At 42.0% G+C, this 23,841-nt stretch overlaps 1 protein-coding gene across 3 annotated transcripts in view; it reads right to left on the bottom strand.

The window, feature by feature from the left end:
• Positions 1-2,903: 2,903 nt before the first annotated feature.
• SPHKAP (SPHK1 interactor, AKAP domain containing) overlaps positions 2,904-23,841 on the bottom strand; it is a 161,041-nt gene continuing 140,103 nt past the window's right edge. Inside the window, exons 8-12 of one of the 3 annotated variants that reach the window (XM_060624001.3) lie at positions 16,064-16,240; positions 14,125-14,211; positions 11,846-11,898; positions 11,569-11,753; positions 2,904-4,798 (exon numbers count right to left, since the gene is read on the bottom strand). In XM_060624001.3, the coding sequence (XP_060479984.3) occupies positions 4,655-4,798; positions 11,569-11,753; positions 11,846-11,898; positions 14,125-14,211; positions 16,064-16,240 (646 nt within the window). In that variant the 3' untranslated portion in view covers positions 2,904-4,654. The other 2 variants (XM_060624000.3, XM_060624003.3) reach the window with 2 other exon arrangements.

Here is a 23,841-nt window from a genome sequence, read left to right as displayed (position 1 = left end):
CTGAAAAAGACAAACACTATCTGACTTCACTTTTATGCGGGATGTAACCAAACCAAACAAAACAAACAAGCAGAGACAGGCTCATAAATACAGAGACTGAACTGGTGATTGCCAGAGAGGAGGTTGGCGGGGTGGAGGGTAGTCATGGGCATGAGAATTACAGCATAAGGAATAGTCAATAATACTGTAATAATATTGTATTATTACAATAATAATAATAAGTGGCAGGTAAATAAATAAATAAGTAAGTAAATAAATAAATAAATAAGTGGCAGATGAGGTCACTGAGTAATATATAGAATTGTCGAATCACTATGTTGTGCTTCTGAAACGAATATACCCTTGCATGTCAACTACACTTCAATAATAAAAATTAAAAAAAAATGACTTGGGCCAGGTGTTCAGCCCAGGGACCCCACAATCTGCCAGGAAACAATCTTTACACCTGCGCTCTGTGGTGCTTAGAGCGTCGTGATAGAATCTGGAGTCTCTGTCACATTCTGGGCTGGAAATAGGGACAGCAGACAGTAAAGCAGTTCAACGGAGCAGAGTTCGTCAAAGCAGTGAGAATCTTCCAAAGGCAAATAAATAACTGTTGATAAGAATTTAATGACAGGCCATTTCTGAAGGACAGAAGGGAATAGGAAGGAGATGCGATAACTGAAAAGAAGCTCGTGAAATTGGATATGAGACTTTAACAGGAGGGTGGCGGGGGGGTTGCATTATGAAAGGGACTATGTCAGGAAACGGAAAATTTAGATGGTCAAAGGATTCTTGCAGCAATACCAGCGGATTACATTTTGTTGGCTTTTTAAAAAAATTTTTTTTTAACGTTTTATTTATTTTTGAGACAGGGAGAGACAGAGCATGAACAGGGGAGGGTCAGAAAGAGGGAGACAGAGAATCTGAAACATGCTCCAGGCTCTGAGCTGTCAGCACAGAGCCCGACGTGGGGCTTGAACCCACGGACCGCGAGATCATGACCTGAGCCGAAGTCGGCCGCTTAACCGACTGAGCCACCCAGGCGTCCCAATTTTGTTGGCTTTTTTAGGGTACAATTTTGCTGATGCGAGGGAGGCTCAGACTTTTTCCCCTGTCCACTGTATTCAAACCTGTCTATACTCGACTGGCGTCCAAGTTGTGCTGATATGTCCTGGAAATCACTTAAATTCATCCCAATACCACAAGAACATTCTCAGGTCTGTGATCCAATGTTCTTACGCAGCTAAAATAAAAGGCAGGTGTTTTTTTTTTTTTTTTTTTTTTTTTTTTTAAATAGAAAGTTTTACTTGCTTAAGGCTTAAGTCCAAAAGCAATTCCATAAAAAATCTCAAGAAGCTTAATATACCAGGTGGCATTCTCTGGTAAGCAAAGAACATTACGGTAGAACTGTGTTTCTAGAATTAGTGGTTGAACATCATTAGTTGGAAACGGAAGTTAGCCACGGCCCATTAGCTTTCCCAGGGGACAAGGCCTTGTGGGAGGGACTGTGGAGGAGCCCATGGATGAGTCAGAGGTGGTCCCACGCTCCAGATGGCCTCACGGAAATACAGGTATTCGACCTACTGTGCTAGAAGCAGGGGGTGGTATTGCTTGTACAGGAAAGGGTGTCAGGAGGCCCGGGTCGCTCAAACCCTTGCAGATTCCTAAAAGAGGCCTGTTTTCAGGTCATGCCTGTGGCTGGTTCCCAGGAGCTAAGCTCTGAGCCTTCCACTCCTGGAGGCTCCCTTCTGTACCTCAGACAAGGAACCTTCAAATGCCCATTCTTTGCCTCATGAGTGATGACAAGAACTGCTTGTACCCCTTCCCAAGAAGCCCCTCCTGAGGTCAGGCTGAGCTCAGGACACAACGGGCTGTCCCCTACTGTCCCATCACACCATGTCTGCTGGGTGGGCTCGTCCATCCCACCCTCCACACCTGGCCCCTTTCTCGCTTATTCTCACTATAAAAGACAACCCCTTTTTGCTTCACGTTGAGACACCTGGCAGGTCTCACGGCTGGAACACTCTCACTGTTACCATGACCGCTGTCCCCCTGGGGTTGCAACAACCCCGCTCTCCTTCTTACTGTAATCCTTGCAAATAAAATCTCTCCTTGGCCACCGCCCAGGGTTGGTTTTTATCCGACATTACCCTCCGGCTGACTGGCCAATTCTTTATGTGAGCACGCTTATGCCTTCTTATTATGATATAAAGTGCTCGGAAGTCTCCGGGCCTTATTTGCACCAATCGTAAGCATGCGTTTCCTGAATGCAAAGGGCTCCGATCCATTTACCTCTAAGCCTGATAAGTTTACCTCTAGTTTGCTGGAGTCTAGGTCAGTTTACCCCACGCCTTGTTTGTCCTGGGCTTCTTTCTGCTACCCGTCAGGCTTCCTGGAAAGGCCGCCGCCCCTGGACCTTGGGAAAGTGGGAGGGGGTGCCTGGTGTTCTAGTTCCTGCTGGGATTCCCTGGACTAGAGGTTACAGGCTCCCCTTCCTCCACCCTGACACCTCCTAGAGCCTCAGACGCCGCCCCTTCAGTACACTGTTTATATCGCTGGCTCCCAACTAGTGGTGATGTCACCACCCAGGGGACATTGGGCAATGTTGGGAGACATCTTTGGTCGTCATGACGGGAAGAAGTGTCCACTGGCATCTACTGGCTGTCGGCCAGGCATCCTATACCGCGTAGCACAGCCCCCTGCAACAAAGAAGTATTCAGCCCCAAATGTCAATAGTGCAAAGGTGGAGAAATGCTGATTTATGTGATAATCGCTGATGCTAACAAATTTAGTCAAAGGACATTTTCTTATTCAAAAGTTGAAAATGGAACAGGAAAGCTTGTCCAAAGGATAATCTACCTTCATCCAATCACACTGGGGCCATTTTTTCTAGGAGGCACTGAACGATTTTTGGACCAAAAAAAAAATGGTCAACCATTCGGCAACAAAAATTTATTGATTCGTTTGCAACATTAGGTACAACATGTATAACTTTATCACATGGTAACAATCCCGTATTTGTGCTTTGTAGGGTAAGTAAACATTCATTCCGGCACAAAAAAGTCTACGCACAATATTCTGGGATGGTTTAAAAAATAAATATATCCTTTTCCGTTCAGTAGCGCAAAGAGCTTTCAGTCTGAAATAATGGATACATTTTACAATTTGACATTTTGTTAATGTGACGAGTTGAACACATATCTTAAATCGGGACTATTGATGTAACAAGTGCCTAATGAATTCTGGGGAGGATTCCGTGATGTGTGAAGAGGGAGGTATGGCTCCCAAGGAGGCTTTCTTGACATTTCAAGCTGTGGATGACATATAAGTCCAGCGCCGACGGCCTGGGGCCTTGTTCACATTTAAAATCACTTCACAAATTTTCAAAATAGAGTAAAAGCAAGATATTTAAGGAAATCTTTGATAAACGCCTTCTCCGGTCAAGAAAATAAAAGCCGGCGTACCTCAGTTAGTTGAAGGGGAAGAGGATTTATCAAGGAGAAGTTAGATACGTCGGTTTTTCAAAAGAGTAAAGCTCTGTTACTGAAAAACTTCAATGGGATAAGGTTTTCTTTTTTCCAAATTAAATGCCAATGTGTTTGAGTCAGGAAGAGTCTACGGTCCTAACGGGTTAGGCCAAATCCTGTGCCCATCACCGTATCATCCTGGGAGCAGGTCGGCCATACCAGTATCAGTGGATTTATGATGAAACCACTGAGCTCAAGTGTCAAGATACAACTTAAGACGACAATCCTCTCATGTTGTATGAACCTCTAAGCTAACTCATATATTATTTAAGGTAATCATCTCTTCATAATTTACAATAAAAATAAAAGGAATGCTTGTATTTTATATAGTTGAATACACAAGGAGATTTTATCTCGAAAGATTTTTGTTTTTGATAGTAAAGTTTTCCCTTACGGTAAGAATTCTGTGATCATGTTACCCAAGTAATATAGAGACGGAAACGAGACAATTTTCAGTCTTTCTCTCTCTCAACTGAACACCAATAGTTTTCTGGTTAGTTGAGAATACAGACACTATTGGGGGGATAGGAGATACTTACCAGTGAGCTGCTATGAATAAATGAAATCACCTGGGCAGAGGACATCGCTAGGACTCCTGCATTTCTCTTAAATATCCACTGATAATGGTCTGAAAGTGAAGATCTTTTATATCAAAATTCTGGAAATTTCTCACCCATATCTTAAGTGTGTACCTGGGCTGAGAGCCCCTTAATCAGCTCAAAAAAGTGAAATAAAAGTTACATCATAGTTTACAATATTATTTTGACTAGTGACTTTGTTTCCAGTTGATTCACATAATTGGAGACATTACATGTCATTTTATATCATTAAAAATATTTAAGTACAGCTTTCCTGGAGTTTGGGCCGAGTTAAAAGCTTTTCGTTTGGGGCCCATTAAAATTTCTGCTTTTCCAGTGGTTCTAATAAAGCTTTTTTTTGGACTCGCTCACAGGTTGCCTTGATTTGTACCAATCTATGTTTTGCTTTTCCTCAGATTTATTCGATCTGCAGCAGACTTGAACAGCAGATTTTGTATAGCTCTGCTAATGTGATGGGATGTTTTGAGGAGGTTTAGAGCATTTGGAGCAAACCACTGTAATCTAAGCTGGGAAAAAGGGAAGGAATATTCTAAGGGCATTGCTGCCCTATCCCAGTCCCAAGAGCCAGTCAAAGAGACTCGGGGTCCCCTCCTTCTGCTCCTCATGCATTTTGCAGTACTGAACAACCGCGTGAAAGATGTCTCCCACTTTCCAAGACTTCTGCTGAACCAGCCGCACGACATCTAGAAACTAAAATAAAGCACAGAATTAGGACTCATGTATCACAGATGAGCCTCAAAGTTATCTCATTCAACCCTTTTACCAAAGCCAACAGCTCTCCGGGCTATTTTTTTTTTAATCTCTTGTGACAAGGGACAATTTTGCAGGACAGTCTATTTTCTTTTTAGACAATTCCGATTGTTAGAGAGTTTTTTCAAGTGAACTGGATTTTTCTTCTTCACAGCAGCTGCCTTCCATTGATTGTGGGAAAATAAATGGGATTCTTCTTTCAAGAGTCTATCTTTTGGGTATTTCAAGAGTTTCCCCAGGTCTGAGCTGGACTCTCTGTGACAGGACTGTATAGCATAGCTCCCAGGACCTTCTATCTGTCTTACAAATAATCTTTCATTGGATGTATACATTTAGGCCAAGTAAATCAAGTGCTGACCTTTTGGGTACAGTCACTTATTGGCTCCCCACTCTGTCTTGAATAGTCCTCTCCCCCAGCATCACATTTCAAGAGACATTGGTTTTCCATTGTAAAAGGAAAAGGAAAGATTGGGGCATCAGAGAAAAGGGGAGAAAGGCTAGGATGTCTTTGCACGATTTGATTAATCAGACTTTTCCAGCGCTTACTTTCCCAGCTCTTACTGGAAGTCTAGAAAGTAGGAGTTACCAGTAGAGAAGGCTTGAACATCAAGTTTCTGAGATCTCACTGAGAGAGGCTCATAGGTTGGTGACTTCTTTTCAAGATTTCCATTGAGGGGTCACCAATGGCCTTAGGCTAGACCCATCCCTTGAGGGTGTCGCCTCTCCCTTAACATGTCTTATAAAGACGCAGCCAACATGAAATACACAGAAATATAAAATTAGCCTCAGTTCCTTTTTTTGCTTCCTGTAGACTCTGGCTCACTGGGCTACCATTTCATTCCCAACTTTTATCTCTGAGTCATTGCTCTAAGAGACAATCAAAGCTCTGGAGCAGATGCCAATATTTGCTAAGCCCTTCCCAGGAGGCTGTTGGCCCCAGACCTTTCTGGAAGCCCAATTACTAGATTCTTTCCATCTATTTAGGACTTGCTGAAGTAGGATCTGCCACTGTGGTGATGAGCACAGGATGATGCTGACCGATGCCCCACCAGCTAGCCACTCTGCCAGTAGTTTGTGGAGTAGTCACAGGCTAGAATCTGTTTCATGGTTTCTAAATACAATCTGATATCTCAATAAATCAGCTTTAAAAATGGTCTGGCACGACTAAATATAGACTATTCTTGAGGCTGTGATGACTTAACCTCAGACATCAAGACCTTGAAACATCTGTGGGGCTGATGAACAAGAAGGTCTACACTCTTTTTTTCCTTCACTAAAAGGAATTTCTAAATAAAAATGCAGCTAAGATTGTGAAGAGGCCAGAAAAGGACATTCCCAGTTTGTTGCTATAGCCTTTTAAAACCACGTTTAGGGGACGCCTGGGTGGCTCAGTCGGTTGGGCGTCTGACTTCGGCTCAGGTCATGATCCCACAGTCTGTGAGTTCGAGCCCCGCATCAGGCTCTGTGCTGACACCTCGGAGCCTGGAGCCTGCTTCAGATTCTGTGTCTCCCTCTCTCTCTGCCCCTCCCCGGCTCGCACTCTGTCTCTCTCAAAAATAAATAAACACTAAGTCCACATTCAGGTTAGCAGTTGGCCCTAGATCTTTCATTGTTCCTGTCCATGTTATTGCTTTGGTAATTTTAGAATCAGCTTTAGGGTGTCCGGGAGCTGAGTTTTTCATTCCAGTGCAGTGAAAAACAAAAATCAAACATTTTCACTTCCTGCCACTTCACAGTCCATAACAATCAGGTTCCCTTCCTACATATCACAGTGGGCATTTCCTTGAGCAAATATTTTGTCTTAGGAAACTAAAATGGCTTATATCCTGTGATGGTGTCATTGACAGTCTCACTTGAAGAGGGGTATTACGTAGAGGGCTTTCATATTCTCAGGTGCACTTGCTAAATTAGATCAATGGTTTACAAAATTATATGGTAGAGTCTATGGGAGTTGTTGCGAACTGTGAGATTAAAAAAAAAAAAAACAGTCAACTTAGATTTCTGAAAGCAACTACCTTCTCTTGCTCCAAGGCAGAATTCCATTTTATGAAGTACAAATGAGTTCGTTTCTATAACCACTCCAGCAATTATGGCCTGTAGAGTCGTGATTATCAGCCTTGTCTGTGGCCTAGAACCACCAGGGACCTTTAGAAAACTCCAGTGTCTGAGCTTCATCCCAAGAGGAGATTCTGATTTAATTGGCCAGAGCATCTGGGTCTATAAATCTCCCCAGGTAATTCTAGTGCACACTAAGTTAGAGAACCATGACGAAAGTATTCAGTTCAAGCCAATTTCTTATGTTTATAAGTGAAGAAACTTAGTATCTATTATGCATTAATGTTGGCATTCTCCACCAAATTCATATATTGAAGTCCCAAACCCAAAAGTGATGGTATTGGGAGGCAGGGCCTTTGGGTGACAATTAGGTTTAGATGAGGTCATGAGGACAGGACTCCTATGGTAAGATTTATTCTCCTATAAGAAAGGGAAGAGAGACACCAGAGCTCGTTCTCTACCATATGAGAACATAGGAAGGGAGAGGGCTGTCACCAGGAATGGAATCTGCTGGTACCTTGATGTTGCAATTCCCAGCCTCCAGAACTGTGAGCAATACATTTTTGGTTTAAGCCACTCAGTCTATGGCATTTTGTTCAGGTAGTCTGAGCTGACTAAAACAGTATATAAATCTTCCCTATTTTTCCTTCCTTTTTCTTACTGCCCTTCTACCATTTTGCAAGTAGAATGGAATGAGTAACTAGGGGCAAGGTCACTTCTCTTATGACCCTCACTTTCTTAGGAAGGCGTGCATATACCTTTTTCCTCTGTTTTTTTTTTTTTTTATCATCTCCAAGAAAAAGAAGTAATTCTCAAATGCGTAAATATGAGAAAGGCACTGATTTACAGTGAAGCCAGGCATCAGGCCACTCTAGCTCACAGGAGCTCGTTGGATTTAGAAAAGGAGCTAGAGAGCAATGATATTTTGGATCCAGAAGGAAAAATAATTGGCCAGTTTATGTCATTTGTTAAAAAAAAACAATTGCTGTCATGATTTTTTTACATCTTAAATTAAGTAGATGAAATTTAACTGATGTCAGTCATTGTGAATTACATTTACAAAGTGTTTTAGATCTTTAGGCATTAAGATTCTCAGCAAATTTGCCCTGGAATTTAAGATAGTTAAAGTCCAACTCAAATTCTGTCACTCTTTCAGGCTATTTCTTATGGGAGGGGGTCTCGAACTTTGGTACTCATCAAAACGGCTTCACTTGAGGGAAGTTGTTAAAAATGTATACTTCTGGGCCCCACTGAAAGCGATCAGGGCTAAGAAAAGACCTAAGAAGATGAATTGTAAGCAAGTGTCCCAGATAATTCTGTGCACTTGGCTCATAGATTTCTCTTTATAACCTGAGTCTCCCCTGGTTGACACTCACCCTACTCTGGGTCCCTCCTGAACTAGAATGGAAATTCCATGAGGGTAGGGAATTTTGTGTCCTTTGTTCCTTATATTCCCAGAGCCAAGAACAGTGCCTGGTATGTTGTACATGCTCAATAAACAGTTGATGAATGTTCTGAGAGCACAACTTTCAAGTGAACGTAATATTTTAATGCGTAGAGAAAATGCCATGAAAGAGAAAGCTTGAAATGAAAGTGTCACTTTTCAGAAAGGAGTGGCACTACACTGGCCACCAAAAATGTTTGGCATTTGCCTTTTGAGTTGAAACGAGGCTGAAATTCATTATAAGCTGACTTTAAGTGCCCTTTGATTCCAAGGTCAATGGTGGGAAACATGAGCTGCTTCGGTATTCACTCATGATATCGTCTCCCCTTTAGTTTATGCCCTTTAGCTTCAGGCTGGGGCACTAAGTGGGAAACACACAAGTGGGAAAATTGGAAACTAAATTCATTTTTTTAAAAAAAAATCAGAATTCACACAAATGGTGGCTTGAAGGGTAGATCTGTGAATGATATCTAACACTCCAGCGATGGTGGGAAAAATGACATTTCTGAACTTAACAGAGATGTTTCTTTAACCCTTTCCAAGCTGAGGAGGAGCAGTGCTACCCTTGTGTGACACGGCCCCATGGGAGGCCACAATCTCTCTTCCGCACTCCTGGAAAATAGCTACTTCACCAATGAAAAAAACAGTCAGAATCAGCACTTGAGTGTTCAAGTGCAGCACTGATAAAAGCAAGGATATAAAAATTTTGTGTAAGGGTTTGCTTTATTTAACCAGTTTGGTCTCAAACAACAAACAGTGCCCATTTATGGAGAAGCCACTCTGCAGAGAACCTTAACTGACTCTGAAAAAAATGAGAATATTTCGTCCCTAAAATTACAATCCTTAGAAATAAGCTCCTTGATCTGATGCTAAATTGCATGGGTAAAACATTACTTCATGTTTTTCTTGATACCACTCGTGGAGTGATTATTTTCTCAGAAAAACAGCTATGACCAAAGACAGGCATCCCCTCTGAGGATTGAAAATTGGTGAGGATAAAGAAATGTCAAGTCAGGGCCTGATTTACATAATCAAGTTACTAATCAAGTTAGTGATACACCCCTGGTCCTTTCACCTAATGGGGATTTATGAGGCACGTATTCACACAGAGTCCTGTGTTATTTCTTCAAAATGGTGGATTGGATAAAAAGCTACTTCCTTAACAGATCATCTGAAAATGGACCTAGCAATGCTCTGGAGATGGAAGTTGGAAACCAGCCAGTCCTTCATTTTTCCAGGAATTTGAGGACATCATTCACCTGAGGAAGTTCTTGTTCCCCTCCCCATGGCAGGGAGTCTTTGGGATGGTGTACAGAAAGAGGGAGGGGTCCAATGTGGGGGGTTCTTTTGCTCCACTCTTTGCACTGGGCCGGCTGAAAGGTAAGATGGAAGGAGACCCTATTAAGTAGTGAACTACTCATCACCTTGCCAACAGAGGTATGACAAAATTCAGATGGCACGGAATGGTCGAAAGTCCTGGGCATGAAGAAAAATATAAATTACTGGCTGGAGAGAGAGGCTGATGTGGGAGGGGCCAGTATAAATTAGGTCTCTGCAGTTTTTCCAGTGGCCAGTCCCACTGGCTGGTGATACAGAAATGGGGAAGCTGTTCTTATTACCATGTACATGGGCAAGATGATCAAGGATCTTTCATTTCAAGCTGCTAGATTTTGACAGTGAGAATTAAAATGCAATTGCACATTAAAGAGAAAATCCAGATTGTAACTCCAAGATCATTGAGCTTGAGAGAGACACACTATTGAGGTTTCCAGGACTAGGCTGAGTCACCTTTACCATCCTTTTTCATGGGCCAGCCTCTCTGAATCCTGACTTGTCCATTAAAAAGCGACAGTAATAGCCATTTGGCTCTTCTCCCAGGCTTGTTGAGAAACAAGTTTAATGAATACGTGGAGGTACTTTGGGACAATAAGACATTCAAAAATGCACCGTGGCAGTGATAAGCAGGATCGTAAAACGGCTCCCAAGATTTCTGCCCTAATCCTCTGTACGTAGGATGAGATAATTACGCCCTTATTATGTTATTGTACATGGCAAAAGAGATTCTTTAGTTAGTTTTGAGTTAATCAAAAGGGAGACTATCGGGTGAACCTAACCTACTTGCACAAGCCCTTTCAAAGCAGAGAGTTTTCTCTGGTGGCAGAAGGGAATGACTGTATGAGAACATGAAGGGGTCCACATGACAAGGAATGCCGCAGCTTCTAGAGGTGGTCCCGCAAAGAAACAGGGTGTCAGTCCCACGGCCACGAGGGCCTGAATTAGGACAACAACCTGAAAACCCTTGGAAGCTTGTTTTTCCCCACAGTGTTCAGGCAAGCGCTCAATCAGGCTGCCATCTTGCTTTCTGCCTTGCAAGTCCCTAAGCACAGAGCCGAGTAGAATTTACCCAAACTTCCAGCAACAGGGCTGGGAATCATTGTTCTAAGCTAGTAAATGTGTGGCAGTTGATGACACAGCACTAGAAAACGAATAGAGCAACATTATTCTTAATGTGAACATTTGCAGAAGGGGCGTACTTTTAAATCACGGGCAAATCGAGCTTGAAGACATTGGCAGATGAATTTGTGCGTCAGTCTTAATCATTGGGATTCTACAGCAGTTAGTGGGCAGTCTCAAAGATAGGGAGTTAGAGTGACAGTTGCTATTAATGTTGAGGTTGGCAAAGGATCTATTCCCTGACTTTATACTGCTGGTAGGTGGAGAATGATCATGAGAAAGGCTGTCTAATGCAAACCTGTTCAGTAGGGACTTAAACATGCTTCTTCTTGACATCATGCCACAGTCTGTTTTAAATATCAATGTGGCCTCACTTTAGTTTCTTATATATATCAGGTCTTTCCCTTCTACCCTTGATTTAAATGAGTGTTATGAGGAGGTTGGTTCCAGAGCAAGGAACCATCAAAACAGAGCAAACAAACCAAGGAACAATCAAAAAGCCAGAGTCTAGAAGAGTTCCCAGCTCCTCAATTCACTTTCTCACTGCCACCAACGAGCCGAGACAAACTGAGGGTCAAAGAAACAGTTATTGTGATTTTATGCAGGTGGAAGCTTTCAAAGTTCTAGCCACAATTTTAAGGTGAAAAGTCAAGAGCAAATCATTCAAAATGTAAGTGAGTTGACTGGGAAGTTACTGAGTTTCCAGCAGTGACAAAACCACGAAGCTTTTTTCACATCCAAACACACGACATGGTACCTTTTCGATTCTGTTTTCCTGAGATTTCTTAAAGTAGATGGTGGGGATCCCAAGTTCAGAGGCTGCTATCCACTGCAGAGTGGCTCGAAGCTCAGCGTCAGGGCACTCTGGCTCCAGGTCAAAGTTGATCACCAGCAGACTCCCCTGGGGGCTGGCCGCTCCCACCTGCACTCCAGAGGCACCTTCTGAACACAGACAAAACCTCAGTCTTAAACGATGTTTTCCAAGGGGAGATCACAGGCAAATTGTGTGTCAAAATTATGGGAATGTGGCTTACCCTCTACGTTTTCTGACTGTCCTTTAAGAGTCTCCTTTTCTTCTACTAATTCACTTTGGGAGAAAACAACAGTATATGGTTGGTAATGTTTAGAAAGGGTAAGCTGCAAATGGATGATGAGGCAATGGGTCGTATCGATCTACAAGCTTCTGAAATTCGTTCTAGATCCATTGTTTTCATAGAGTGGAGTAATACTGGGGAAATATCAATGTGGCTCTTATGTAGGATTATTGGGTCTGCAATCAATACCCTGGCCCTAAAAAAGAGGCCAGATTAAATGTCTAGTTTTAGTGGAGATAATTGGTGGGGGAGACCGGAAGAAATGCATCCATCTATTCTCCTCAACTTCCCTTCCACAAACCTTCACCAGTTTGAACAGTCAAGGAAATATCTTGTAGGCCACTAGATCTGATTTGGGGATGTATCCTTCTTCTGTATTTGACTTTAAAGTTCCCTATTATTTAAAGTCCCTGTTTAAATAAAGCTCCCTGTTATTTAAAGGTCCCTATATTTCCATCCTGATACGATTTTTTTCCCTAAACTATGGTAGCAACAAATCTGCATTTTAGTCTGAAATAAGGGATAAAACAACCAATGGGCTGCAGAAATTGAGTTGTACAATGAAATATCTCAATTAAAATTGAAAATTTTCTTTTTCTTTCTAGCAGAAGGATGAAGGAGGCTGGAAGTGATAAAGAACTAGAGATAAAACCAAAGTATTTCATTAAAGTCATGGTCAATGTTTGAGGTGTTTTCATATAGCAAGTACTTGTTAGGAAGCCTTGATATAATGGTAGGATTCAGTAAGTGCTTCCAAAATGAGAGCATATAGCTCATCAGTTGAAAGGAGGTGGCCATCTTGCAAAGACTGTGGTGTCTTATATTTTTGTACAGTCTAGCAATTAGACTATAGCAGCTCCTAAAAATGTGTGTTTTTATGAGACAGTATTCTCTCTTATATTTTCTATTCCTGCTAAGATTTGCTGGCTGTAAATCCCACTGTATTCCTGATGTTGAGAGAAAGTTTGGGTGTTCTGCCATGCTTACAGAATTACTTCTAGAAGCACGGCCAATTTCCCAAGGGTCTAGATTCTCTTCTACGTCTCTGCAAGTGATCTAAGTGAAATGGCGTATGGTAAGACAGTTTCTGCTATCGTGGAGTGGCCAGACACGGATATGGGTGATGGTTATTTTGGTTTTCCCTGAGTGCATATAATCTGCGGGGTCCTAGGCTCAAACCCTAGGGAAAGATGGAAAAGGGTAGCTAAACAAATGCTTCCTGAAAGAGAAAAAAATAAATTTACCCCAAAATAATTTTTTGTTTGTTTGTTTTTATTTGGGTCCTACTTTAAAAAAACAAAGCAAACCCAAGCTAACGTGTATGTTCATCTCTACTTGTGACTAATGGCTCTATGGAACAAAGGGTGCACGGCGACCATCAATCGCTGAAGCATACTCCCACAGGCCAGACACCTGATTACATAGTGAAGCAAAAATGATTTAGCTATAGAGAGCAACTGAGAAAGGAGATCAGGGAGCACTGTTAGTCTTGTAGTTCATTTTTATTTTTCTCAGATTTCAGAAAACTCCAAATAGTAAGCTAAGTCATAATGGTCAAAAATAGATTTCAATTCATTTACTTTTCCAGAATAATCACAAATTCTGGATGCGGTCCTGACCTCGCATTGTCCTCCTTTTCGGCACTGTAATTTACGTTACACATGTGCTTCTCTAAGTGCTATTTTCCCTTGGTCTTTTAGACCTTTTAGAAGGGTCTCAAGGTCGTGGGGAGCAGAGTCACTGCACGGCAATGACCTGTCTCCATTGTAGCACCGCTTGGTATTCGACCCATTTAGTAGTGATTATCCCAGGTTTCTATGAGTAAAGGAAAAGCCATTCACATTACATTCTATTGAACAATAGTCTCTGTTGGTTGGCATGGTATGATCTAAAAGGATTTCTGCTTCTCTGTGTCCAATGAAGTAAAATGACATCTCTTTCTGATTGTACGGATAAGCTTTTTGTGAAATGATTTTATCAGAGGGGGCAGATTTGAAATCCAGAAGACAGTGGTAGGGTAGGGTAGGACCCGTGGTGGTCCTACCAGTGGTGGTAGGGTAGGACTATTCTAGGCCCTAGTTCTTGCTCCAGTGACATGGAACCACAGCAGTGTGGACATGATGATTCAGTGGTTGGGCACGATCTCAATGACCAAAATGGATTGCCAGATGGAGTTAGGGTAGCGGTCTCACAATCACTGCATCTCGGTGGCTACTTACTTAATCATGGGAGAAGATGGCATGCTTTCCTGATAAATGTCCAGGTCCACAGTGCCAAGACTGCTAGTGGCACTACTGTTGCCATTGCTGACAAAGCAAAAGTTTACATATTAATGCCTGTCTCCACCACCTGGCCACACCGCCGACACTGACGTTCCGCCATTTTTTTCTAAGAGGTCCTTCTTTGGTCCCCGGGAGAATATTGTTGGGGGACCCCTACATTAAGATTTTTTTCTGGACAGATTAGGGGGAACCGGCACAAAAGACATTTTTGGCCCAAGCCAATCATCATCATCGTCATCGTCATCGTCATCTTCGAATTTCTGTAGTGGTGTCATGCCTGATGGGCTACACCTAGTGGGTGACAATCTGCATGACTTTTATTTTCCTCATTCTAGGTGTAGTGAGGATGTTTATCTGGCAGCAAGAGACTCCTCGGTGTTCCCATGGAGACCAAGATACTTCTGAGAATGCTGGCTGGGGAAGCTACCAGAATGTTCATCTGCCTGCTTGTTGACTTCTGACAGAAACCAGGGGACACGCGTTCTCCCTTTGCCTGTCACGGGATTTTTCTGAGGGGCGTTCCACAGAATATGCGCCTGGATCATTGTTTAACTATGTCACTGCAGAACTTACAAATATGAAATTGGGCAATGCCAAAGTTTAATCAGCTCCCTTGTTGTAAAATCGTTGGGAAGCAATACCTGATACCTTATGTATGGAGGAGTAGGAGGGCTGATGTATCATTTTCATGGGTTACACAATCAACATATGGTCTAGTTACTAGCTTGGAATTTATTTGCTGAAACACAGTTGACTTGAGCCAATTTTTTTTAGGCTGTATCTGTACTTGCAAAATGGAATGCATCCAATTTTAGCAAGCTCACCGAGTTTCCTCATACTCCCACTATTTCCCAGTGACATCTCTTCCAAGTCAGCTTTTCAAAGGGTGAGTGCTGGTGTGTCATATAATGGGGCAGTCTTCCCTCGGGAGGACCGTGACTAACACACTAGACTCCTCCAGCTTCAAATTCCGGCTTTGGGTTTCGTGTGGGGCATCAGATATATTCACTGACGGAAATCTGATGACTCAAACATGTCGCTCAAGGTAATTAACCCGTAAACTTCTGCTAAGACCAGACGTTGAAATTCTCTTTCCTCTCTATCTCTATATTGTAATATTTCCCACCAGTTTGGGGGGATTTTAGACGAAGTGTGTGACAATGTTAAGATTTCCTGGGTCTAAGCAGACCGAACTTCCAGAAATAAGGCTGCCAAGGAGCCATTACACCCAGATGCATCTGAGTCCCATTTGCCCGTTGGCCTTTCTGGAAAGTCTGTGGAACTGGGCCAGTATCAAATAAGACTTAGGGCAGAAATGTGGAGATTCTTTCCGTTTCTACCTCACGGAGGGATAGTGTTCGGTTTATGTCTCTTGATGGGCTTGGGTCTTTCCAAATCTGATCTTTCATTAACTCCTCTCTTGCTTTCCCAGAACAACAATACAGAGGTCAGGGGAGAGAAAGGCAGAGAAACAATTAGGCCAAACAACACAACACAATGTGGACACACTTGCCTCAGGTAAACCCAGTCTGGGTTGCATCTGAAATACAAATGAACCAGAGAGAAAGAATCAAACACACCAGGTGTAACAGCAGCCCTTATTTAAAAATTCTCAGTCATTATCATTGACTGCACTAGCTGGGACTTGGCAGAGAAAGAAACACAGCTGACTCTTAACCTTGGCCAAGGTAATTAAAGGCACAACTGGATATTAAGAAACGTCTTGGCCCAAAACATGACAGGCAGGCACCTTGATCTAGCGGGGAGCTTTCTCTCTTGCCCTGTTAGGGACCCTTTGCAGAGAACCATTTAGGAAGCATTTCTAGTATCTGTGTTGAGACCTGTTTCCCTGGGAAGTCAAGTCAAGAGCAGGTACCTCATGGATCGCTCGCTGAGCTGAAGAAAGCTACTGGTATCATGTGGATTGTCCTCCTCGTTGGTGAGCTGGGACCAGCTGTCCGTGCTCTCCCCACCGCTGCTGGGAAGGTTGGGAAACTCATCGGGGGCTCTGCCTTCTGCGGACACCTCCGCCTCTGCTGCATCAAGGCCGGCACTGTAGATGGCAAGGCATCATTACCAAGAGCGGAGGCACAAGACAGAGCTGTTCACGAAGACCTTGCTGACTGCTCAGCGGGCGCGAGTCTCTGCCACAGTGAGGAAGATACCGTTGCAGACAAGCGCAGTCTTTCTTTTAGGCTGACCCTTCTCCTGGCACTCTCCGTCCCATTTTGCCTTTTCGAGATTACTCCTTCAGTTGTCCCATCTCTTTATTTCATCTCCTTCTACTGACTCCCTCCAATCATTTCAAAAGCATGTCGAAACCCCCCGGGCTACCTACAGAAGAATAAAGGAGGGACGGTAGCATCTAAAATGAAGATACCCAGAGCATCGTCTCCCAGAGATTATGATCCAATGGTTCTGCCAGGAGAGCAGGAAACCTGCATTTTAAACAACCACTGCAGGTGATTTTTTTTTTTTTTTGATTTTTTTTTTAACGTTTATTTATTTTTGCGACAGAGAGAGACAGAGCATGAACGGGGGAGGGTCAGAGAGAGAGGGAGACACAGAATCGGAAGCAGCCTCCAGGCTCTGGGCCATCATCAGCCCAGAGCCCGACGCGGGGCTCGAACTCACGGACCGTGAGATCGTGACCTGAGCTGAAGTCGGAGGCTTAACCGACTGAGCCACCCAGGCGCCCCGCAGGTGATTTTAATGCAAGTGGCAAGTGGAGCATGCTGGGAGAAAGACACCCACCCGGTTCTGGAGGTTTACCAAGTCGGTTTGTCTCTAAATGCCTCTGAACACATTTTGCATTTGTAGCTTACCTTTCTTTCCCCTCTTTTTTTAAAGCTTTTATTATTTTTTTTTAATATGAAATTTATTGTCAGATGAGGAGGGCACCTGTTGGGATGAGCACTGGGTGTTGCGGCTTCCCTTTCTGTACCATCCTCTCCCTTTGAAACCTCTGATGTGTATCAGTATTGCCTTTCTGGGTGCTTTTTTAGGTCAGGTAGCTCTCTAAAGCCTTAACCCTTGATCTGACAGGCTTTTCTCCTTACAGCCTTTCCTTCCCGGCCTCCCATGACTTTCTGCCTCTCTGGTCACACCTTGCCCGGAGCCTGGTTCCCTGGGTTTCCTTTCAGTGCCACCATCACAGCCATGATGGATTCACTGCCCTCCTTTCCAGTCTGTCCTGAACAATTTCCTCTACTCTCTCTCCTGCCTCTGAAAATAGCTTCTGAACTTGAACTCCGGCCAGGGCCCCTCTTCCTGCTTCTGGGGGCTCTTTTTTTTCAGCCGGTCTCCTGGAAACATCCAATCTGTCTCATTAATATTTTGAAATCAACATATCTAAAACAAATGCTAATTGCCCTCCTATCCCCTTCCCATGTGCTTCTATTTCCATTGATCTTGCCTTCTCTATGCTCATGAAATTATCTTAGTTTAGGTCGTTCTGAATTGTTAGAATTTAGATTTGGAAGGAACCTCATAGATTCGCTGTAGATTGGGATGCAGAAGCCCAGTGAGGTTAAATGACTTGTCCAAGGTTGCAAAAAAAGTGGGTGCCAGACATTAGACCTCACGTTTTGAGACTTGTGGGCTTTGTTCCGTTCCTCCTCGTCCGGACTGTATCGTACTAGCTTCCTAACAATTGAGCCCCAACCATTTCTCTCCACTTTCAACCATACGATCCAGCAATTCCCCTTTTAAGAATTTATCCCCCCAAACCGAAAACACTAATTTGAAAAGACCAATGCGCCCCTATGTTTATCGTAGCACTACTTACAATAGCCGAGATATGAAAACAACATAAATGTCCAGCAAGAGACGAATAAAGAATATGTAGTAAATATATACAATGGAATATTACTTGGTCATAAAAAGAACAAAATCTTGCCATTTGTGATAACATGGATGGAACTAGATGGTATTATGTTGAGTGAAATAAGTCAGAGAAAGACAAATATTATATGACTTTACTTTTATGTGGAATCTAAAAACAAAACAATGCTGGAGAATCATGTAGTGAGGCTTGCAACACAGGAGGGAAACCTCGAAATTATGAAGCTTGGAGTTCATACAGGAACTGCTGTTGACACATTTGCCCCTCCTCTTCACCAGGGAGAGAGAGGAAGTGAAACAGAAAGAGCGAGAGGGAGAGAGGGAGGGAGAAAGAGAAGGGGAGAGAGAGAGAGACAAAGACAGAGAGAGGGAGAGAGAGAGATCACCTATAAACAAATCCAAACGTTCTCTGCAGAGAGGACGAAACGGTCTCTACTTCACCACCCTGGACTGTAAACAAATAGCTCCAGAAATATAAATCTCTGGATCTCTCTAGAAGTCTCTGTCTTTAGGGTTACCATCCAATCGTTCTTTGATTGCCAGTGCTCTTTGCTCAGAAAGCCAAATGTACAGAATTGTGAACATGCTCCCGGAACCCTTCTCCTGACACTACGTACAGGGTCGTCAAAACCTAATAGCACAGGAGACAAGGACACCAACAGACTGCAGGCAAAAAGCAAGAGTGTATCTCTCAGGTGATAAGGAAGAATACAGCTGGTGTCATGGATATGGAATGCTTTTCTAGGCCATTGCACGCTGACTGTAGACAATACTGGCTGTTGCCAGCACACTGGGAATTACCACGGGGCGGACGATTACCTTGCCAAGGTTGTACCCTCCCTCAGCGAACATCCAAACAACCAGCTGATACAATGACACAAAAGGCCTCTCGTTGTCTCCCCTGGCACCAGAGAGACGGATCCTTCCACCTGCGGCATTTCCCGCAGGACGTGCTGAAGCGTCCGTTGCAAACACATTTGGGGGCATCTTCTCTCTGTACAATCTTACCTTTCCTACCTCCCCTAGGTGTATGCACACCTATCTCTGGAGGGCACTCCCTAACAGATCATCTGCCCGAAACTCCCCCTCTTAAGGTCTGTTCCCAGGAGATGCAACCCAAGACACTTCGTCCCTTTCATTCAAAACAGTATCCTGGGCCGCAGAAAAGCCTAGGTAGTTCTCTTCAATCTCAGGATTCGTACCATTATCCTTTCTCCAAAAATGGATGCATTTGAATTTCTTAAAAAAGAGTTCTGGTATAGAGAGTAGGATTTCAAAATATAAATTCTGGGGTTTAATTAAAAATCTCCTTAGCTGATGTGTGAACTTGTGACCTAGAAAATGTCACAAAAGTGCTGGATCCTTGCCTCTAAGATTCCTCCCCACAGCCTTCTGGATAGGTACAGCCTTAAGGTGTGGCTCTTTCTCGCATGCTGTGCTACTCACGGTTGCTGCAAAAAGGTTTTCCTTTCTAACATGTCGAGATTTTTCCAAACTGAACAGGGAGAAAGTGAGACAGTGGCTGCATCCAAAAGACATTTGATGAATTTAATTAAATTCAAATGAAAGAAAAGTCTATTGAAGCTAACTATTCCCCAAAAAGGGGGGTAAATAAGCCAAGTACTGAGCACAAAGCAGACGCTTCTAAAACCATCTGTTTGCTCATTTAACATGAAACTTCCGAAACTAACTGTTTACTAAGTTAGGACCTTGCATTATTAGAAGAATTCATTCCAGGATATTTCTTACTAAAGCAGAAGCTAAATCTCAGTGATTGACATTGAACATTCCAGGTTAAAAATGAGTCTGTCAGCATATTTTATTTTATCTAATTTCATGCTCTATTTACAGTAAATCTTATATTCTGTGTCACATAACTGGGAAGTCGAAATGAGTAATGATTATCTAAAACACCGGTTTTCATTTTCTTTTGAGAGGAATATACAGCTTGGCTCATTTATTTGTGAATAATGCACAGATGTGTTATGCAGATGTATGTATATGGCCTTTCCCCCACTTCTGATTTTATATTCACACATAGAGCTTTAGAGGACCGGTTGTAATATGCTATCAAATTCAACTGTAGAATTTCTGAGTTAGCAAGGACCTCAGAAATCATCGAGCTGAATGTTCCTCCAGCTTAATTTACTAGTGAACTGGGGCGCCTGGGTTGCTCAGTCGGTTAAGCGTCCGACTTCGGCTCAGGTCATGATCTCACCACTTGTGAGTTCGAGCCCCGCGTCGGGCTCTGTGTTAACTGCTCAGAGCCTGGAGCCTGCTTCCGATTCTGTGTCTCCCTCTCTCTCTGACCCTCCCCCGTTCATGCTCTGTCTCTCTCTGTCTCAAAAATAAATAAACGTTAAAAAAAATTTTTTTTTAAAAAATAATAAAAAAAATTTACTAGTGAACTACTGTCATACCTGATTGTACCATCGTGCACGAATTTTGCCACGCCTGCATTCCCCCCTGTATTATATTAATAATAAAAATTGTAAGCACCCAGTTTATGTAATCTAAAATGTTTATTTTAAACCTAAATGTTTATTTTAAAAAGAAATTTTGAGTCATCACTGTAAATAGAAAATAGAAATCACTTGCCATAGGTAGAAGGTAACAATAAGCATGGAACTACATTTACAAGCTCTCTTTCCAATGGGTCATGTCATTGTTTAGTTATAAAAAGTTCATTGAAGGGGGAAATCATGACAATTAAGCATTTACATTTTAAATATTTCATTTTAACTTTAAAGCATAAAAATGTCCTTAGTCACCAATCTTTAAACCAATGGATAATTTAGAAGTGTGTTGATAATTTCCAAATATTTGGGGGGGATTTCCTAGATTTATTTTTTTGTTATTGATTTTATTTAATTTCACTGTGATCACAGAACATACCCTGTAATATTCAAAACAGTATACTGGCTGCAGAAAAGTCTATGTAGTTCTTCCATTTTAAAACAATTTATTAAGACTTTAAAAAAATTTTTTAACATTTATTTTTGAGAGACAGAGAGAGACAAAGCACGAGCGGCGGAAGGGCAGAGAGAGAGGGAGACAGAGAATCTGAAGCAGGTTCCAGGCTCTGAGCTGTCAGCACAGTCCCTGATATGAGGCTTGAACTCATGAACTATGAGATCATGACCTGAGCCGAAGTCGGACACCTAACCGACAGAGCCACTCAGGTGTCCCTAGGAGTTATTTTGTGGCTTCGTGGTCCACTCAGGTTAATGTTTCAAGTACACTTGGAAAAAAAAAGTGTATTCTCAGAACAGATGAACATAAGGGAAGGGAAGCAAAAATAATATAAAAACAGGGAGGGGGACAAAACAGAAGAGACTCTTAAATATGGAGAACAAACAGAAGGTTCCTGGAGGAGTTGTGGGAGGGGGGATGGGCTAAATGGGTAAGGGGCATTAAGGAATCTACTCCTGAAATCATTGTTGCACTACATGCTAACTCATTTGGATGTAAATTAAAAACCAAAAAGTGTATTCTGCTGTTGTTGGAGTGTTTAATAAGTGTTAATTAGGTCAACTTGATAGAGAAGGTTGTTCAAATCTTGAATATCGTTATCGATTGTATGTCTACTATTGTATCAGTTCCTGAGAGAAGGGTGTGAGATTTCCAATCCTGATGGTAGATTTGCCTATTTCACTCTCCAGCTCTATCAGATTTTGTTTCATGTAGTTTGCATTTTTGTTATTTAGGTGATTACATATTTATAATTACCATCTTCTTGATGGATTGGGCTCTCTATCATTATAAAAAATCCCTCTTTATCCCTGATAAAATTTCTTGTCCTGAAGTCTACCCAGTCTGCTATTAATATGCCTACTTCATATTTCTTATATTTCTTTTCCCATTCTTTTACTTATTACCTATTTATGTCTTTATGTTTGAAATACATTTCTTACAGACAGTTATAGTAGGGTTTCCCTGTTATATTCAGTCTGAGGAAATGTCTTTTTAATGGAAGTATTTAGACCATTGAGAATTAATGCAATTATCAATATGACTGGGTTTATTTTATTTTTTTAACGTTTATTCATTTTTGAGAGACAGAGAGAAATAGAGTGTGAGCGGGGGGAGAGACAGAGAGAGAGAGGGAGACAGAGAATCTGAAGCAGGCTCCAGGCTCTGAGCTGTCAGCACAGAGCCTGACGCGGGGCTTGAACTCACAAACTGCGAGACCATGACCTGAGCCAAAGTCGGACACTCAACCGACTGAGCCACCCAGGTGCCCCTGACTAGGTTTAAATATATCATCTTGATCATTGTTTTCTATTACTCTCATCTGTACTTTGTTTCTGTTCTCCTCTTCTCCTGCATTTCTCCTGGATTAACTGAACACTTTTTAGCATTCCATTTTATCTCCACTATTAGTTTATTAACATAGCTCTTTGTTTTATGTTTTTAGTAGTTATTCCAAGGTTTACAGTACCCATCCAATTTATCACAGTCTAACTTCAGATTACATTACACAAAGTCACACAGAACGGAAGATTCTTAGGAAAGTATATTTCCATTTCCCCCTCCCACCCTTTGTGAAATAACCGACATATATTTTAGTTCTACATGTCATAAAATATTTTTTTCATGGTAAGTAATTATATTTTAAAGAAACTTTAAAGTAGAAAAGGTGTTTTATATTTACCTACCTACTTCATATTTGTGTAGTCCAAGTTTCCATCAGTATCGTTTTTCTTAAGCCTAATGACTTCCATTAGCATTTCCTTTTGTATAGATCTCCTAGCACATGTTCTCTAAGATTTTGCTTGCATAAAAAGTTACTCTTTAGCCCTTATTCTAAAAAAAAAGGCTTTATTTTTTCAGAGAAGCTTTGGGTTCACAGTAAAACTAAGTGGAGAGAACAGAGAGTTCCCATGCGCCCAGCCCCTGCACACCACAGCCTTCTCCACTATCAACATCTTGCACCAGAATGATACATTTGTTACGATCAATGACCCTATATTGACGCATCATTATCACCCCAAATCCATAGCTTACATGGGTTCACTTCTGTGTTGTACACTTTATGGGTTTGGACAAATGTATAATGACATGTATCCACTGTTATAGTATCACACAGAATGGTTTTATTGTTCTAAAAACCCTCTGGATTCCATCTTGTCATCCCTTCTTCCCTCCTAACATCTGGCAACCACTGAGCTTTTTAACTGCCTTTTCCCAGAATGTCGGAGGGTTGGAATCATACAGTACGTGTAGCCTTTTAGACTGGCTTCTTTCACTTAATATGCATTTAAGTTTCCTCCATGTTTTCTCATGGCTTCACAGCTCATTTATTTTTTGTGCTGAATAAACCTTCCATTGTCTGGATGTACCAGAACTTATTGATCCATTAACCTGCTAAAGGAAATCTTGGTTGTTTCCAAGTTTTGTCAATTATAAGTAAAGCTGCTGTAAAATCTTATGTGCGGGTGTTTGTGTAGACATAAATTTTCAACTCCTTTTGGTGAATACCAAGGGGCATGACTGTGGGATCATATGGTAAGTGTATGCTCATTTTTGTAAGAAGCTCCCAAAGTGTCTTTGAAAGTCGTTGTGCCATTTTTGCATTCCTACCAGAAATAAATACGAAGTCTTGTTGTTCTACATCTTTCTCAGCATTTTGTGTTGCTTGAGACACAAACAACACATTGGTTGTTTTCATTTGACATTTGCCTAATAACATATGATATTAAGTATCTTTGCATATGCTTATTTGCCTTCTGTATGTCTTCTTTGATAAGGCGTCTGTTGAAGTCTTTTGGCCACTTTCAAAATCGACTCGTTTGCTTTCTTATTATTGAG

This window comes from Panthera onca, chromosome C1 (genome assembly GCF_046562875.1).
Source record: "Panthera onca isolate mPanOnc1 chromosome C1, mPanOnc1 haplotype 2, whole genome shotgun sequence".
Classification (NCBI taxonomy): Eukaryota; Metazoa; Chordata; class Mammalia; order Carnivora; family Felidae; genus Panthera; species Panthera onca.
Note: the sequence above shows the minus strand (reverse complement) of the source record. Positions and strands in the feature narration are given on the sequence as shown.